The following is a 17691-nucleotide window of genomic DNA, read 5'->3' as shown; positions in this document are numbered from 1 at the left end:
TCTCCTACAAACCGAAACCGGCAAAAATGGTTTATTTGTGAGGAGAATGCTACTAAACGAAGCTACTGGCAAACCAGAAATGATAATATATTATAATCAAACAAATGGTGGCGTTGACACGCTAGACCACAATGTGTTCTCTGATGTCCTGTAGTAGAAGACAAATAGATGGCCTATGGCTTTATTCAATGGAATTTGCCTGCCTTAACATTGCCTGCATTAATGCATATGTTATTTACAGCCATAATGTTAATCGTAAAGGAGAAAAGCCTCTGAGTCGCAAAAGATTTATGAAAAATCTTAGCTTGGGACTGTCTTCTTTGTTTATGCGTAGACGTTTAGAAGTACCTATTTTGAAGAGATATTTGTGAGATAAAATCTCTGATATGTTGCCAATTAAAGTGCCTGATACATCCGAAGACTATAGCAATGAGCCTGTAGCAAAAAAAAAGGATTTATTGTTCTTTTTGCCCTTCTAAAAAAAGGAGAAAGGCAAATGCGTCCTGCAAAAAATGTAAAAAAGTTATAACTTTTTTTTATATAACATTATGTCGTGAGCATAATACTGATATATGCCAAAGCTGTTTGTAACTTACTTTTATGTAAATGTATGTTCCTAAATTATAAGAAAAGCCTAGTTAAAATGAGTCTGATTATTAGAATAAAAAATGAGTTTTCATTAGGAAGAGTAAGTGTTATACTATTTTATTGATTTATAGAAGACGTTTAAAGTTTTGTTTATTTTTTAAATACAAATAAAGAAGTTTAACAAATTATCTGCATTATTAATTAATTTAATATATGAGTATATATAATAACATAGAATTCATTAAAATAAACTATTAAACCTAAACCTACAACTAATTCAAAATGATGCGTAAATTTTACGCATGATTATCTTTTCCGTATTACAAAATATGATTATCTTTCTAGGGTTAAGGTAAGCCACTGCTCTGACCATTTTTTTATTTTATATAAATTATCTTTGCACAAAGGCTTCATTACATTACAATCTACCCTAACTTAAGATTTTCAAATCTAACGAGTCACTTTGTTCTTGTGTAGTATTTTTTCTACTTACCACTATTTAGCGTGCACTAACTCACTAATTCAAAAAAACATATTCCATAAAAAATCTCAGTTGTAACATAAATTATTGAACAAGAAAGTGCATAACAGATAAAACTACACAGTTCATGCGCTTGTGCAAGTGCATGTATGTAGGGTTAGCCAAAGCACAGTAATACTCGCTATGTATCTGTATATCAAGACCAAAAAGGCACCAACCTTCATCTAATACCTTTAATACTGAATAAACGTCAGGTATGATACAGATATCAATTAGCTTTTCTTTCGATTCAATATTTACAAAAATGACGTAAAAGGACGCAATCCATGTAATAGATTATTAAAATAATGTAAATAGATTAGCTATTTTTATAAACTTCTATTCATAATGCTTCAGTTGGGTTAATAAACTATGAAAATATATCCTTGAACATCCAACCCTAGGTCACAACTACAGTGAACTAACGCAGTCGGCCCCGACAAGGCCGCGGGAGTAATCGTCAACGAATGGCCATTTAAATAAAATTAAAATCTTACTTCAGTATTAAAGATTGTGGTTGAAACTAGTTGTAAGTTGTAGCCGACATTTTCACGTTTAGTTTGCCGTGAGTGTGTTGTACGAGTCGACGGTTCCACGCCGCGTCGTTTAAATATACAATTTAAAATATAACAATGCAAATACAATGGACGATTATATTCAAACACAACAACGCACAGTGAATTACAAACGGATTGCTTCAAAAATATTTTTGAATTAATTACGGTGAGTTGTTAACGTTTTTTTATTTTTTTTTATATTTGTTTAACTTTTATTGTAAAAATAATAATAGAATATATTTTTAATAAAGCATTGGGTCGCTAAATTATATTTGTTTTAGTAAAAGATGTGTGTAAGTGGTACAGAGAAAGCAGGTATTTTCTAATCGATTGCGAAGTCACTTTAATAAAAACAATTGCTTTTTTGTTGTTGTTAATAGTATTTAATTAATTTTTGATTGTCTTTTTGAACTGGCTAGGTCACACAGTTTCACCCATTGAACGATTTCATTGTTGTATGAAAGTGTGAATGCAGTGCTTCGTATATGGTATACAACAAACTTAATTAACTACAGACCCGTCCCGGTTTCACATCAGTTGCACTCTCTATAGTGGTTTCTAAACTGTGCCTATGTCTCGGATAAGAAGTCGTTTTTATATTATTGTGTGATAAAAAGCCTTTCGGTCTGGCCAGGATTCGATTCTCGGTACATTCATTTTATCTAATTTGTATACAGATTAGCTTTATAAATAAAGCAGACGCAGAATGGGCTTCCCGAGAAATTATGCGATTGGATCTCCAGCTTTCTGGCCGATCGGAGCATCAAGGTCGTCATCGACGGAGCATGTTCCGACCTTAAACCCGTGAACGCTGGGGTCCCACAAGGCTGTGTTTTATCCCCGACCCTGTTTCTTCTGCATATCAATGATATGTTGCAACTTAGCAACATTCACTGTTATGCGGATGACAGCACTGGGGACACTCTTTACACTGGCCGGGCAAGTATTTCTCGGGCAGATGTCGATGAGTACCGGAACAAACTTGTGTCTGAAGTAGAAACCCTACTACGTGGAGTCTCTGACTGGGGCAGACTAAACCTAGTCCAATTTAACCCCAAAAAGACACAAGTTTGCGCGTTTTCCGCTAAAAAAACACCCTTTGTCGCTACTCCTCTTTTCGAAAACACTCTCCTTACAGCCACAGCCAGCATTGGAATACTTGGCGTTGACATATCGAACGACGTTCAGTTTCGCGGTCACTTGGAGGGAAAGGCAAAATTAGCCTCCAAAAAGCTCGGTGTGCTCAGCAGGGCGAGACGGTACTTCACTCCGGGCCACCGCTTGCAACTATATAAAGCGCAAATTCGGCCCCACATGGAGTACTGTTCCCACCTTTGGGCGGGTGCTCCCCAGTACCAGCTTCTTCCACTTGACCGTATTCAACGAAGAGCGGTTCGAATCGTTGACGACCAAAATCTCTCCAAGCGGCTTGATCCTTTGGCGTTGCGTAGAGATGTGGGGTCTCTCTGCATCTTCTACCGCATTTACCATGGAGAGTGTTCAGAGGAGTTGTTCGGATTAATACCTGCAGCTGAGTTTCATCATCGGACGTCGAGGCAGAATACGAAATTCCACCCGTATCACCTCGACGTCCGCCGTTCCACAACTGCGCGTTTTTCCAGGCAGTTTTTGCCGCGCACCACCACTCTGTGGAACCAGCTGCCAACTGAAGTATTTCCGAACCAATTCGACTTAGGGTCCTTCAAGAAAAGAGCGTACCAATTCTTAAAAGGCCGGCAACGCACTCGCGAGCCCTCTGGCATTGAGGGTGTCCATGGGCGGCGGTATCACTTAACATCAGGTGAGCCTCCTGCCCGTTTGCCCCCTGTTCTATAAAAAAAAAAAAAAAAAAAAGAAATATGTCAGTTTCATAATCCGTTAGAATTCAATACCCGTGCAGTATTTTTGCGTAACGATAAATATAGATTTATTAAAGTAGTCATATGGCGTTCATTGTAATATTACAAATACTAAAATAATATAATATAATCTGTAATAAAATTTTATTCCACATTTACGTATGTATTAATTTCTGCAAGGTTCGGCTTTTCCTTATTATTAATATAAATAATAATTATTTATTAATATGGTATTGCGTCATGTAATTTGAATTACATATTCTGAATTTTGTCATTTTCGCTTCGTATTTACAACAACATAATAATAATTATTAGAGCTTTATTAATGAATCAATACATAATTTATTTCACTTAAATTTCTTAATATGAAAAAAAATTAAGTTAACTTCTCAGTAGTCTAGTATTGTATGGCTTCTTTTACGGTAAAAGCCTTTTCCATTTCTCTTTTTCTCTATGATTTTTCTCAATGCATTGTTCAGATCTAATCGTCTTATTTTGAATGATAGGGATCTTACGTTGAAAGTGCAAAATTTTAATAGTTGTGACGTGAATTGTAAAACCTTTTTCTGGGGACCAGCCGGATTGGGGATTATTTTGTTAATGTGGTAATTGAAAATATTATTAATATTTTGTGTTTTGTATTTATTTATTTATTTAATAATAAGTAATCAACAGCTACTTAACACATATTATTATACAAAACACAAATACAATACACAAAGCCAAAACAGATTACACAGATGAAATAAAAAACAGTTATTTGTTTAAGTTATTCTTCTTTAGTTGCTAGATTCACCAGATTTTTTTTTGCGAGACATTATGTCATCCTTTTCAGATGGTGATTTAATTGTGATTGTTTCCTTTCCTTCCTTTTTCCTCTGTCGATCCCTTCTCCTTTACTATCAGCTTATACATACCTACTCGTTTTCACCTATGAGACGACTAAGTTTGAAGTCAGTAGGGTTGGCAAGGCTTGTCATGAATTTTTCAGCTAACTATATAAATTGTTAGCCTAAATATTTACGTACCCCATTATTACAGTACCGGTAAGGTAAGGTGTAAGTGTAAAAATATAGTTACCGTTATTGTTCAGAAATGAACATTGGTTATACCAAGTCGATCTGTCTGGTCAAGAAGCGAAGCGAAATGATCTTGAAAATAAAACATTAAACAAATACCGATATATGCATTTTTTGGTATGGATGTTCAAACAATCCTATAGGATGTATATTATAGCTTATACGTAATTTTGACTAACGAATTTATTGTTGCAACTTTGTATTAAAATCAATTTAAGGTGGTTTGACAATTTAAGAATTCTGTATGTAATTAGGTGCGTTTTTATGTGAATTTTCTTCTTGTATTTTGTTAATTTATATAGCAGCTACTGCGGGCATTTTTAGTTATATAAACATATACGATAGGTTAGGTATTATAATGACAATGAGTTCGTTAAGGAGCCTTGGATTTGCGAGTACCAATAGGTTTACAGCGAAACTAAATGTCGGCCTTATATGCATGTACAGGATGTTGTAGAGATCACCTTCATACGTCACAGATTGATATGCATCTCGCACTTGCAACATGCATTCTCGTTTTTGTTCAAGGCACGAACGGTTTTCAAAGTGTAATCTAGAAACAGCAAACACAATTTTTTATTAGTAATATTTATAGGCAATATATATTAGAACTAGTTTTTTTTAACTTTGTACTTGTTGTTAAAACCATTTGACAGTAGTTTGTAATGATTTGTTAACGTTTACACACTCAATTTGTTTTACTATCTAAACTTTTCGATTTGATTGTGTACTTCATTTATTATTTCATTTTCTCACAATAGTGTCGTAATATAAAATAGTGTCCTTTGAAAAGCTAAGTCTTACTACGTAAACTTTAGTTTACTCGTCTATATGGATAAAAATAAAATATTTTGATATACATTTATTGAAAAATTAACTAATTAGATTTAAGCATGGCATGATTTGATGTGAATTGAAGATTATCATTTGTGTGTTTCGACTCAACTCGGCCATATTTATAACATTTTTTTTTATTTAATACAATTTCTATTTAGATCTAAAATATTTTTACTACTTCGCTTATCTATTTTTTACATTGTGTTTTGTTAAAATGAATTTGTAATAATGGAAGTAATAAATCCAAAGATGGAGGCGGTATGCGGTCGTGGCGACGGCATGTGCCAGGCATATGCCCTATCCGCTGCGCTGCATTCTCTTAATCTATACTGTTCTGCAATATCTGCCGCACTCGTCTGCTGCTGCGTAAACCGACGACCTCACTGGTAACTATTCAAACTTAGATTATTGTTGATATACTAGGATGTGCGAGGTTAGCTTCACTAATCATATGACTTTCATTTTCATCAATTTAGTACTATTTACCTTGCTTCACGATTGAAAGATCGGATAATACTCTTACGCCCAAACCCAATAACCTATCTCAATCCAGTCCCATTTTTGAGCATCGAGATTGACATCTTAATCCAAATATTGATAAAAGTGTGCTTGATACTAGCTATCCTTGGTAGGTCGGATCGGTGTATGTCGATAAACGTTTGTATGAAAATGGCACTGTGACAATATACTATCTAGTTTTTAAAATAATTATAAACTATTTGATATGTTTTAAGCATAGACATTTTAATATTATTTGTACGATTTTATTAACTTTATTTGGTTCGTAAGGATTATCAAATATGAGCGTATAGAGCGAAGATATTGCATTCTATCAATCGCCAAAAATGAATTATTTTCGTAGGGTTTGGTAATTGGGATGCAGATAGGACTGAGGATATCGGGAGGATATTGACTGCCACGGTCTGATCTCAGATTGTTTCCAATCTAAGATTATTGGGTTCCCGCGTTAATCACTCAGTTTCATTACTAAATTTATTTACTATTATTTATTTAAATAATTATGATATTTTACTTACGTAAAAAAATATGTTCAGTGTAAGAAAACGTTGGCGGTTACAAAATACTCGAGGCATCACAAGTCTGGTCCTCGCTGTGGTATGGTGCTGTTCAGCGGCGTCCGCCTCCCTTCGGCCAGCTGCTACAGTACACCTGGTGGCATCCTTAATGGCACCACTCTCGTGGTTGGCTGCAGCAGCCCTCCACGTATCATTATGGAAACGCCGATCAGCCGCCCCAATACTCTATCTGGGCATCTACTGGTTTCTGGCATCTATTTGTTCGGCGGCGGTGCTTTTCGAAAACATGAAAAAGGAAAACTTTGTGACACACATCGAAGTGTACCTTCAAGCTTTGTGCCTATTTCTCACGACGATTATGACTTGTGTTGATTGTTTGTGTTTTTATGACGAGGTAAGGAATCGTGCGAAAGTAAATCTTATTACACTTTTTATTATGTTTAAATTCTAATACTCAATTTACAATTATGATGAAACCATGTAGCTTTTCCTGTACAATGTGTGGTGACCTAGTAACAAGCTAATTAGCTGTATACAAGCGACAATTTTTTACGACTAATTAACTATTTACCTAGTTAGTTCGCGTTGTAAAAGAGTTTAATTGGAATGCGCTTAGTTGATAATAGGGTTTTCTATAGAAAGTTCTTCAATCGTCTACTGTACGAGTACATATAGTATGATATGCTTCATAGGAGATCGGTTTAGGATGTTAACCTCAATATTACTCAGAGGGAGACGCCAGACGACAGACGTGGAGACACGCTTCAAGTCTGGCGTCGCGCCATTATGTTTGTCCACACGATTTTATTGTATTTGAATTTACTATGCTATTTCCGCTTTGAAAGGTAATAAAAACATAATTGCACTCATTTACACGTCAATTTATTAAGTATCTAAAGAGTACACACGATGATTAATCAATTATCTTAAAACATAAATTGTTTTTATTAAAAACTGATTTTATGTATTAAAGGTGTTTTCACTTGTAGGTAGTGAAACGAAATTACTCAATTCAAAAATCTACCGATCCATATAAGATTGTTTACAAACACAATGAAACACATTTTTATGGGAAAATCACGTTTTTCTGGCTGAATTCAATTTTATACAAAGGATGTGAGGAACCTCTTGAAGGTGACGATCTCGGCTTTCTTCCCGAGAGAGAAAAATCAAAAACATGTTTTCAAAAGTTTAAAGACACCTATTATGGCCAGAAGGTAAGTTTTGTTCCGTTATAAAAGTAGATTTAAAAATATATATGTAGCCAGCATATATTACATTTTACAATCAAGCCTTATAATAATTTACCAAAAACATTCAATGATCTTCCTACTAGAGTCTTTAAAAATCGACTTAAAAGTGCGTCTATTGTGTGTGTATATGCATGCTATTAATGATTAGCTGCGTGAAATATGTAATAACATACTAGAATATATTTTAATAATGTAATGACGTATTAATAAAAATATATAAGTTTTAAAACAAATTTGCATGCCATTATGTGTGGCAGAATATGCAAACATTAGATTGTACTACAATTTAATTTTATACCAAACTCTTTTAAATAATATTATTATGTTTTACAAAAACATAATTTGATATTTCGTCTAAATGAAAATGCGATAAAAAACGTCTCTTGATTATATACTTATTAAAACTGCTGAAACATTATTTAAATATGAAATAAGAGAAAACTTATAGCTTTGATTCATTTTACTACTCAGGATCTGCAATGTCAAATAATTCGCATTACAGGCATCGAAAGACAAACAAGACAGACCGAGTCTATGGAAATGCCACGCTGCGAGTGTCTGGCCAAATTTCTATATTGCAGGAGTTTTGAAAATGTTCGGTGACATTGTTGGGGTGATACCACCTCTAGGCCTGGGCGTCATAATACAGTTTATAGAGAAACCTTTAATGACGAGTTACGAAAGTACGGATGTAACTGTTGACGAATTCTTGAACAATGGCTATGCAATGTTGATGATTGTGACATTAGCACTCGTGGTACAAGCTCTTTTGTCGCAAAACTCCACACATTTGGTAACTGTGGAGGGGAGTAGGTTAAAAACTTCGTTACAGGTACATTACTTACTAAAAATATTATATTCCATAAAGAAAACTACACTAATGAGATGATATGATGATATTATAACCCAAGATGAAATGAATATATTAAATATAACAATTATTGAGAATGAGAATTTTCTGTTTCTTTATTTAAGAACAATTTTTAATTCAATATAATAAAAAGCAATAAAACATTAGTTTTATCTCAAGAAGATAAAATTCTATAGTACTATTTTTTTCAGAATATGGTGTTTGATAAGTGTACACGTCTGGCATCTTGGTCTACTCACGAAGGCAAGGAAGACGAACAATCTCCACTGTTACATATGCCAAAAGAAGAAGCTTCGCAAACGGGAATGCTCATGAATTTGGTCTCTCAGGACACTTACAACATTATGTCTTGTGTTTGGATTTGTCATTACTCCTGGGCTATACCTTTAAAGGTATATTTTTCTACATCGCTTTTTACTGCTACACCTTCTGCATTTCGCTTTAGCCAACCATTACAGTCCCGCAATCTCCCAGTAGTACCCTTCCCTGCATTGCTAACTTGTTATTATACGTGATAAGCTTTTTGTTAGTTCCTGTTTTCTGGAACTTCAGGATGTTTTATCTAATGCATTGAATAAACTAAGCACGTGTTTGAATGAACTGGGTATCATAGGGAAGAGGCAACTTATAAATTGTGTTCGTAGCTTATTGGTTCGTAACTTTTTTTTGAAATTGATTCCCGCAACAGTATATAACTAGTAATATATACGGTCCTTACCTTTAATATTTATTTTTAAGGTAACAGTTATATTATACCTGTTGTACATGAAGTTGGGAATAAGTGCGATAATTGGCGCAGCCACCAGCGTTCTACTTATTACGCCGCTACAATTCTACATTGGCAAAAGAATTTCAGACAATTCCCGAATCATTTCAAAGTGCACCGACCACAGAGTCTCGAAAATGGCTGAGATATTGAACGGAATCAATGTCATTAAGCTGTTTGTCTGGGAGGATTTGTTTAACGAAAAAATTTTGCAGCTGAGGGAAGTTGAACTAAAACATCTCAATAAGGATTCTATATATTGGGGATTTTTAAGTAAGTTAAATTGTAATAATAATAAAAGCTTGTGTTTTAAGACAAAGATATTTTCGAAATTATGGACTTGGTTAAGTGGGTCACGCTACTACAAAACTAAACAAAGATATAATAGAAAGTAACATTACAATGTTACTTCTAACTAACGCACCTATGCTAACTAGAAACAATATATGATTTTTAAATTACACATAAATAAAGTTAATTTAATTTACAAATAAAGCTCCATTTGTACTTTCAGCATTCACAACTCAATTTTCTTCAGTATTAATTACAGTCATTACATTTGTTGCGCAATATTGGCTCAATAAAAGTAGTGCATTGACAACAGTAAATGTATTTGCTGGGCTTGTCTTATTCAACCAATTAACGATTCCGTTGCTGATCTTGCCCGTCACGGTGCTGATGATCATTCAAGCAATGGTAAGTAGCTTCTCATAAATGTACATTTAAACCCACTACAGTTACTTCCTTTAACGAGACACTACCAGTAAATAAAAGCAAACTAAAATTTCAGGTGAGTACCCAGAGAATCCAAGATTTTCTGGATCTACCGGAGTCGAAGAATTACAATGAAGATATAAGTAAAAATTACGAGTTCAATGATGAACAGTTTGCTCAAAATAATCCTATATCGCAAATAAATGAATCCAAATATGAAAGCATGGTAAATAACGCTGATTGCAATCATTCTGATTATCTGATGAGATTTAGAAGTGCAGCTTTTTCTTGGGGAACGAAGGAGAATACTTGTTTAGAAATTGAAAATTTGGACCTACCTTCAGGTATTAAATGTATTATGGTTTTGGATGATTAAATTGGCTATATTTATACGTAAACTGTAATTTTACTTTAACATATTTATGATGTTTCTTAGTATATGAAGCTTCTTAAATGTAGGTCAGGAAGATGCACAACTAAAAAATGTATTGCGTAGATAAAATAAATGCATTTTATACATACATATGCAGTAAAGTAATTTTCAATTTAATGGGTTCGTTCAAAGCTAGTAAAATCAGTTTTTATCTATTTGGCGCACATTTGAAAATTCACGGATAGTATATCCTAATGATATTGCAGGTAAACTAATAATGGTTATCGGATCATCTAATTCTGGGAAATCATCGCTGCTTTCTGCAGTTCTAGGCGAAATGCAACTAGAACATGGACACGTGGATACTAACGGGTAAGATCCTGTTTACTAACTCGTTTCTATGTGAATTCCTTATCATAAAACTCTTTGACTAAGAGTACTCTATTTAATTGAGGTTTAAAGTAAATATACCGTATCCTGTATTTATACTCAATTTATGTTCAACTGGGACAAAAATTGTAGAATGTAGTATGCAGTGAATCTCTATTGTTTATAGGCATGAGACGGACATATTTTTGATTGTCCATGAATTAGAATTTTATTTAATTATTCTTATTATATATACAATATTGTGAGTTTTTAGGCACTTCTCTAAATGGTATTCTGGTCAACCACCATGGCTTTTGGATTGGTCAATTCGAGACAATATTCTCATGGGGAGTACCTGGTGTGCCACAAGGTATTTACGTGTTGTGCGAGCTGTTGGTCTTCGTCCAGACTTGCAACTTCTTCCCGGTAAGATAAAATTAGTTGCTGTTTATTTGAATTTTCTAACCCCACAATTGAGTCAACTATAACTTGTTTTGTAATTCCCCTCAGATGGTGATAAAACGATATTGGGCAGTTATGGTACTCCTCTATCTGGTGGGCAACGCGTGCGTGTATGCATTGCTCGCGCTTTATACTCCCGGGCTCGTCTACTTGCCTTTGATGAACCATTAAGTGCTTTGGACGTACCTTTAGCGAGACAAGTAGTAGCCCGTGCATTGTTGCCAGCTGCAAGATCAGGCCGCACCATACTTCTTGCTACGAGTAGATTGGAACTGCTTCATTATGCCGATTTGGTAAGACCTATTCTTGAAATTAGATAGTAGTCCAAAGTATAACTTTCATTAATATTTCTAACAAATATTAATTAAATGAATGAATTTGGTTTGCTAAAATTTGCAAATTTTGAATGGACAAATTGTATCGTGAAGACTTTTTTATTTCTATTGTGCGGGATTCAGTTTATTTAGTTTTGACAATTGACTAATAATAAATAATCCCTTGTCTCGATAAGGTGATAGTAATGGACGGGGGTCGAGTGGGTGGAGTAGGTCGTCCAGGACTGTGCGAGGGCACGCTTGGCGAATGGTGGTCATTAGCTGGTGAGGCTCGTGCGTCTGCAGCAAGATGTGGTGCTGGTCCTCCTGGCGGCACAGCCCAAGAACGCTCTCACCTCCTTCATGCACTTTCTAAAATTAAGAACCAGAGAAGCGTTTCAGAAGACAACATTGTAAGTGTTTTAATTATAAACAATTAATTAAGGTGCCTTTTTTATTTTTCTTCAAGTCAAGTTTTTGTTAACTATAATACCAACATGAAAATCAACATATAGTTACAAGATATGCTATAGAAGCAAAAGTTTGTCACAAATTCTTGGTTCAAAGTTATCTAACTTTTATCTATTGCTTTCTTCTGGCTCTGCAAGTTTTAATTTTTTTTTAAGTAACAATATAATCACTAACTAACCAATAATCTCATCTAGATTTTCACGATTTTTTTATTTCAGATAGGAGTATCTGAGGCAACTGGAGCGCATCTCTTAGCTGAAGTATGGACGTGTGGCGCGGGGACCTGGAGAAAGACATCAAAACGCACTCGTTCTGCTTTATCCAGGCAGTTCTCATCGCCTCCGGCGACTGTTCAGGATCATAAGTAATCTTAATTCTTCTACCAGTAATAGACGACAAACGTTTTTTTTTTTCATTTTTAACATTTTATGGCAATAGTTATATCTTTGTGCCAGTTACAAGTAAAAGACGACTAGCTTTAAAGACGTTAAATGTATTGGAATAATATGTTATACGTGTTTGTGAAGGTTCCGTATTACTTTAAGTCGACTAGATCTGATGTTGTATATGTAATGTACTAAAAAAACAAATATTCTTTTTATATGAGTAAAAAATAAAAATATAAAATCACGATTATAATGTTATAATTTAATTTTTAGAGTGTGTCAATAGGTATTTGTATAAGTGATAATGTTTAAAAATCCAGGTTACGACGTGAAGTTCGTCGCACCGTTAGTGCCGACGCTTCTAGTGACACGCTGCAAAGAGATGCAAGTCTCTTGCGCAGATTACTTCGTCCACGAGCTACTAATACCCTGACAAGGTAAATACTGACGCAACCTATAAGCAACAATTTTTGTTGTATTGTGTAATAAGTCCATTTTTAATTAGTCGATATTATTTCTCTTATATGATTTTGTTAGTACTTTATACTACTCTTTTTTTATGAAAATTATTAACAGATTTTTTTATTAGATGGACTCCAAAAACATTGCGTCGCTTCATCAGCTCTGATTCGGACGACAACGTGGAAATCGGATCTAAAGGCAAGACTTTTTAACCAATTTAACGAGTTTGTTATACTAACTCCAGTTTCAAAAAAGTATCAACCTGTATTTACTTATCATGCCATGGCCCCAAATAATAATTTTATTCTGTTTTTTTTTGGTAAAATAATTTTTTGTTACGATTTTGAAGACTTTTAAAAACCACTTGGTAAATGGACGACCTGCTTTTATGTATTTAAGTCCTAAAACAACTTAAAAGTTTCAAACTAGCATGGAATTAAACACAAGCAAACAGCAAAAAAAACTAAAAATAGAAACTTAAACCTCATTAAGAGCGTGATACATAGTAGAGCATACTTACGGTAAGTATAAAGAGATTCGTAAAATATATGATAATAGCAATTAATTTGGTTCTCAGAGCGAGATAGCCACATAGAAGAATGAAAAGTAGCAGATCTGTGGCTATCCTAAAAACTAATAATAAATGAATTAATTCAGATCCAGTAGATGTAACATTGGAATCTACATTCACATCGTTGACCTCAAATGGTGCAGAAAATGTCGGCACATGCGACGCTCCGATAGCTAGAGAGGAGTCTGACCCACTTCGAAACGAGGTAAGCCAGACTGTGCAAATATTTTTTAATTATCAAGAACCTTGATTAATGTTATAAACGCATGCTTTTCAACCAATTTAAATGAAAGAAATCGTAACAGTTGAATAATTTGAATTATATCTGGCGCATTTATTCAAAAGTGTAAAAGACACACCAACACTATATTGTTATTTCATGTATACGACATTCAACGCCAATTAAATACAAATAGAATATTTTTTATATGATTTATATCTGGCGAAAGAACAATCCAAGGAGTCTTCTCCCTTTGCCTGTTTGATAAGCTTCTTGGATAAGAGATTAATTAGTTTTGAAACCGCCGCGATTCTCAAAATCCTCAAAGTGACAACTCATATAGGACAACCAAGCCAGTCCAAGCCACCATCTTTAGCATTTTCACTAAATTTATTTTTGCCTCTTAATTTATAAGCATTTATATTTTGTTACGTATATGTATAAATATGAAAATTATATATTTACCTAACCCAGAACCGTATAAATCTTTGTCAGTTGAGTGACAACCGAAGTTGCTATGCTATCAAAACTTTGTTGTCTCAGGAAATTTAAACAAATTTATGCAAAAAGCCCGATAGAAGCTATAGTCACATAAAATCATTACAGTGGTCGGTATGGAAGGAATACATAAAGAGTTGTGGATGGTGGGGTGTCATGTTTTGCATAACAGCAGCGACGGCGCAGGGTTTAGTGGTCGCCGCTGACTGCTGGCTGTCCCATCTCGCTGATCAGAACACACGACAGAACCTCACCCGTCAACAGGTTAATATGTGTTTATAGGAAATTTACTAATTATTCGATGAAATCAGAAGACCTTAATTTATTTATTGTTAATTAAATGTTGATAAAATTCACTTTATATTACTTATAGACCCTTAATAAAACCCACCATACTGATGTGAGAACAGAAAGAACAGTTCTAAACGTGAATTTTAAATTCCAATTTCATGAATCAAAAGCTAATATTCTAATTCAATCTTATGTAGATGTGGGAGATGGTACGAACATATGCTGGTTGGTGCGCGTGTGGTGCGACTGCGGGCGGTCTAGCTCAAGCGGCGTGCGCTTGTGCGGGCGCGGCAGCGAGGAGACTCGTACACGAGAAACTGCTAGCAACCACTCTACATACACCTTTATATCATCATCACGCTACACCACAAGGCGCTTATGTTCATCGTTTTTCTGCTGATATAACTATTATTGATAAGGTTAGCTAGTAATTATATCTTCTAATTTATTAAACATTTTTAATAATCGTTATATTTAAATTGCTAGGTTTAGGTCAAATTTTTTTTTTTTTTTCAGAAATTACCAACGGCAATTAGCCGGTGGGTGCAATTAACTCTCTTATGTGGAGCAGCTTTTCTTGTTAATATTATTCTATCTCCGTTTACGTTGCTTGTTCTACTACCGGCTGCTTTCTTCTACTTTGCGTTACAATCTGTTTATTTAAAAAATGCAAGGTAAGTAATATGATATAGGGTACTTTCATTTAAAACTATTTAAGAAGTCATATTAACTTGCTTTTGACTTTAAAGCGAACTTCAGCGTATTGAAGCAAGTAGTGCGGCAAGTGTTGTGTCACTGACAGCGCAGACAAGCGCGGGTGCGGTCACAGTAAGAGCGGGGCAGTTACAAGCTCGTCTTCGCGACGTATTTCAAAAGAGAGTAGACGATAATCATAATGCTTTGTTACTACTAAACGCCTCTAACCGTTGGCTTGGGCTTGGGTTGGTAAGTATAAGAATATAAGTAATTGTATATCAATATAAGACATTATCGTTTATAGAAATTTATTTTTTAGGATCTTGTTGGAGTGTGTACAGTGTTCACAGCCTTATCAGTTGCATTATATAGTGAAAGCTCGGGGTCGGTCGCCGGTTTAGCTGGAACCTATGCTCTATTATTACCTGTATACCTTGCTCATCTTGCTAAGTGCCGGGCAGATCTTCACCTGCAACTAGCGTCCCTAGAAAGAATACTCTCTGATACTATTGTGCCTCAAGAAGATTACAGAGACGACTGTTAGTACATCAAAGATTATTTTCTTTGTTAATTTTAACTTATTAATACATTAAGTACCCACTTTTTCATTATTTACTAAAAATTTAAGAATTTTTGTGTTGCCAACAGATCCTATACCCGCTGGATGGCAACGAAGTGGGAGAATTGAGTTCCAAGGTGTCAATGTACAGCATCAACCAGGTGCTCCAATCATTCTCAATGATGTTAATTTCGTTGTTGAACCTGGACAGAAGGTATTTGTCATTCATGTGCCAAACATTGTTTTCAAAAAACCATTATTAAAAGTTAGTTTTTTATACGTACGTATTTTTTCAGGTCGCCGTGTGCGGTCGTAGTGGCAGCGGTAAATCAACTTTGTTGCTAACATGCGCTGGTGCTACGGAAATACATAGTGGTCGAGTACTTATTGACGGCCAAGACATCACTCGGGTCCCATTGAAACCTTTGCGTCATCGTATCGTGGTATTACCACAGGAAAATATAATGTTCTCAGGGACACTGAGGGAAAATCTAGACCCACTTGCCGTGCACACAGATGAAGAAATTTGGCAGTGTTTGAAAGCTGTTGGACTGTATGATTTTGTTACGGCTCAATCAGCTGGTCTAGGTGAGTAGATTAAAAACACTTTTATATACCAACTAGCTGTTACCCGCGACTTCGTCTGCGTAGAACTACTACTTCGTGTAAATTTGTTTGGACTGAATAGGCTCTGAAACTATAATGAAACGATTCTAATGAAGCCGGCACATTGAATTATTGAGATTAACATAGGTAGACTTTTCCTGACCCTGATCCCTGACTTAACTTAGTTTAATACGTTTTTGTATAAGACATTTTTTGTTTTTCCTTCTTTGGTCAAAACATGTAGGTTTTGTGGACTCGATACTCGTGAGCACGCCACATACAGTTGCCCATGGGAGAAACAGTTTTTTTCTAAATGAACACCAGCTACTTTGAGTGTCTGTCCTTGAGCTTTGTTTATCGTCATAGCGAATGCTGCTTTCAGGGGAAATTGTACTCTTTTGAATTGGAATGGCAAATCGGTAGGGATTATTGGAATACGGGGAATTAACACTTCTTCTCCCTTTGCTGTTCCTGTCATAATTATTGCTCTCACAATATTGCGTCCCAGGTGTGTAATTTGTAGACGTGTGCCATTACACATTCTTGCATTCGCATCAACAGGACCGGGACACCTACTTTTAGCCTCAACTTATGGGAAGGCACCCCCGATAATTCTAAGGAGTTAAGAAATTCTACAGGGAACGATGTCACTTGCTCATATATGCTCCCCATGTATACATTGTAAACGCATTTCTCCTTTCTGACTGCCGTTCAGCATTTAACACACGTCGTCTTTGGGATTCTTCTGGCATCTCTGCAGCTATCAATGATGCGTATCGCTCAGCATCTAAAATCTGCCGGGCCTGAGTCTGTTCATAGGTCTCGGCAGCTCTTTGCGTTGCGTGTCGCTCAGCATCTATAATCTGCCGGGCCTGAGAATGTTCATAGGTTTCGGCAGCTCTTTGCGTTGCGTGTCGCTCAGCATCTAAAATCTGCCGGGCCTGAGTTTGTTCATAGGTCTCGGCAGCTCTTTGCGTTGCGTGTCGCTCAGCATCTAAAATCTGCCGGGCCTGAGTCTGCTCCTCAGATTCGTGGGATCTAGCTACTTGCGCAGTTCGAGCTCTTTTAGAGCTACGCGCTAAATTAGATTTACGCTTGCGAGGCATATTACTTAACCAGTTACCTACCTAAAGTAATAAAAACAGGTAAGTACTTATGCAAAAAAAAATTCTTTAGCTGACAAAAAAATTTAGTTAAAGGTACTGAGTACGAAACTATACTTAAGGTAGGTACTTATACACATGAAATAAAACAAAAACAAAACGAATTGCTAAACTAAAACTAAATGTTAAAAAAAATATACTATCCACATGGAATAAAAACAAAATGAAT

General features: G+C 35.2%; 1 protein-coding gene across 1 annotated transcript in view; it reads left to right on the top strand.

Moving 5' to 3' along the window:
• The first annotated feature begins 1550 nt into the window (after nucleotides 1–1550).
• The window catches only part of LOC110996530 (ATP-binding cassette sub-family C member Sur), a 19537-nt gene continuing 3396 nt past the window's right edge, over nucleotides 1551–17691 (top strand). The window contains exons 1-24 of the mRNA XM_022264256.2: nucleotides 1551–1831; nucleotides 5690–5826; nucleotides 6496–6871; nucleotides 7467–7694; nucleotides 8233–8562; nucleotides 8793–8993; nucleotides 9340–9640; nucleotides 9882–10063; nucleotides 10158–10425; nucleotides 10721–10826; nucleotides 11098–11249; nucleotides 11334–11578; nucleotides 11797–12012; nucleotides 12289–12434; nucleotides 12777–12893; nucleotides 13046–13116; nucleotides 13576–13694; nucleotides 14316–14471; nucleotides 14696–14917; nucleotides 15015–15172; nucleotides 15248–15443; nucleotides 15514–15733; nucleotides 15843–15967; nucleotides 16050–16341. Coding sequence (XP_022119948.2) covers nucleotides 5690–5826; nucleotides 6496–6871; nucleotides 7467–7694; nucleotides 8233–8562; nucleotides 8793–8993; nucleotides 9340–9640; nucleotides 9882–10063; nucleotides 10158–10425; nucleotides 10721–10826; nucleotides 11098–11249; nucleotides 11334–11578; nucleotides 11797–12012; nucleotides 12289–12434; nucleotides 12777–12893; nucleotides 13046–13116; nucleotides 13576–13694; nucleotides 14316–14471; nucleotides 14696–14917; nucleotides 15015–15172; nucleotides 15248–15443; nucleotides 15514–15733; nucleotides 15843–15967; nucleotides 16050–16341 — 4564 coding nt within the window. The 5' untranslated portion in view covers nucleotides 1551–1831. The remainder of the gene's footprint in view (nucleotides 1832–5689; nucleotides 5827–6495; nucleotides 6872–7466; nucleotides 7695–8232; nucleotides 8563–8792; nucleotides 8994–9339; nucleotides 9641–9881; nucleotides 10064–10157; nucleotides 10426–10720; nucleotides 10827–11097; nucleotides 11250–11333; nucleotides 11579–11796; nucleotides 12013–12288; nucleotides 12435–12776; nucleotides 12894–13045; nucleotides 13117–13575; nucleotides 13695–14315; nucleotides 14472–14695; nucleotides 14918–15014; nucleotides 15173–15247; nucleotides 15444–15513; nucleotides 15734–15842; nucleotides 15968–16049; nucleotides 16342–17691) is intronic.

This window comes from Pieris rapae, chromosome 7, assembly GCF_905147795.1.
Source record: "Pieris rapae chromosome 7, ilPieRapa1.1, whole genome shotgun sequence".
Lineage (NCBI taxonomy): Eukaryota > Metazoa > Arthropoda > Insecta > Lepidoptera > Pieridae > Pieris > Pieris rapae.
The sequence above is the reverse complement of the archived record's forward strand: the minus strand, read 5'-3'. Positions and strand labels throughout refer to the sequence as shown.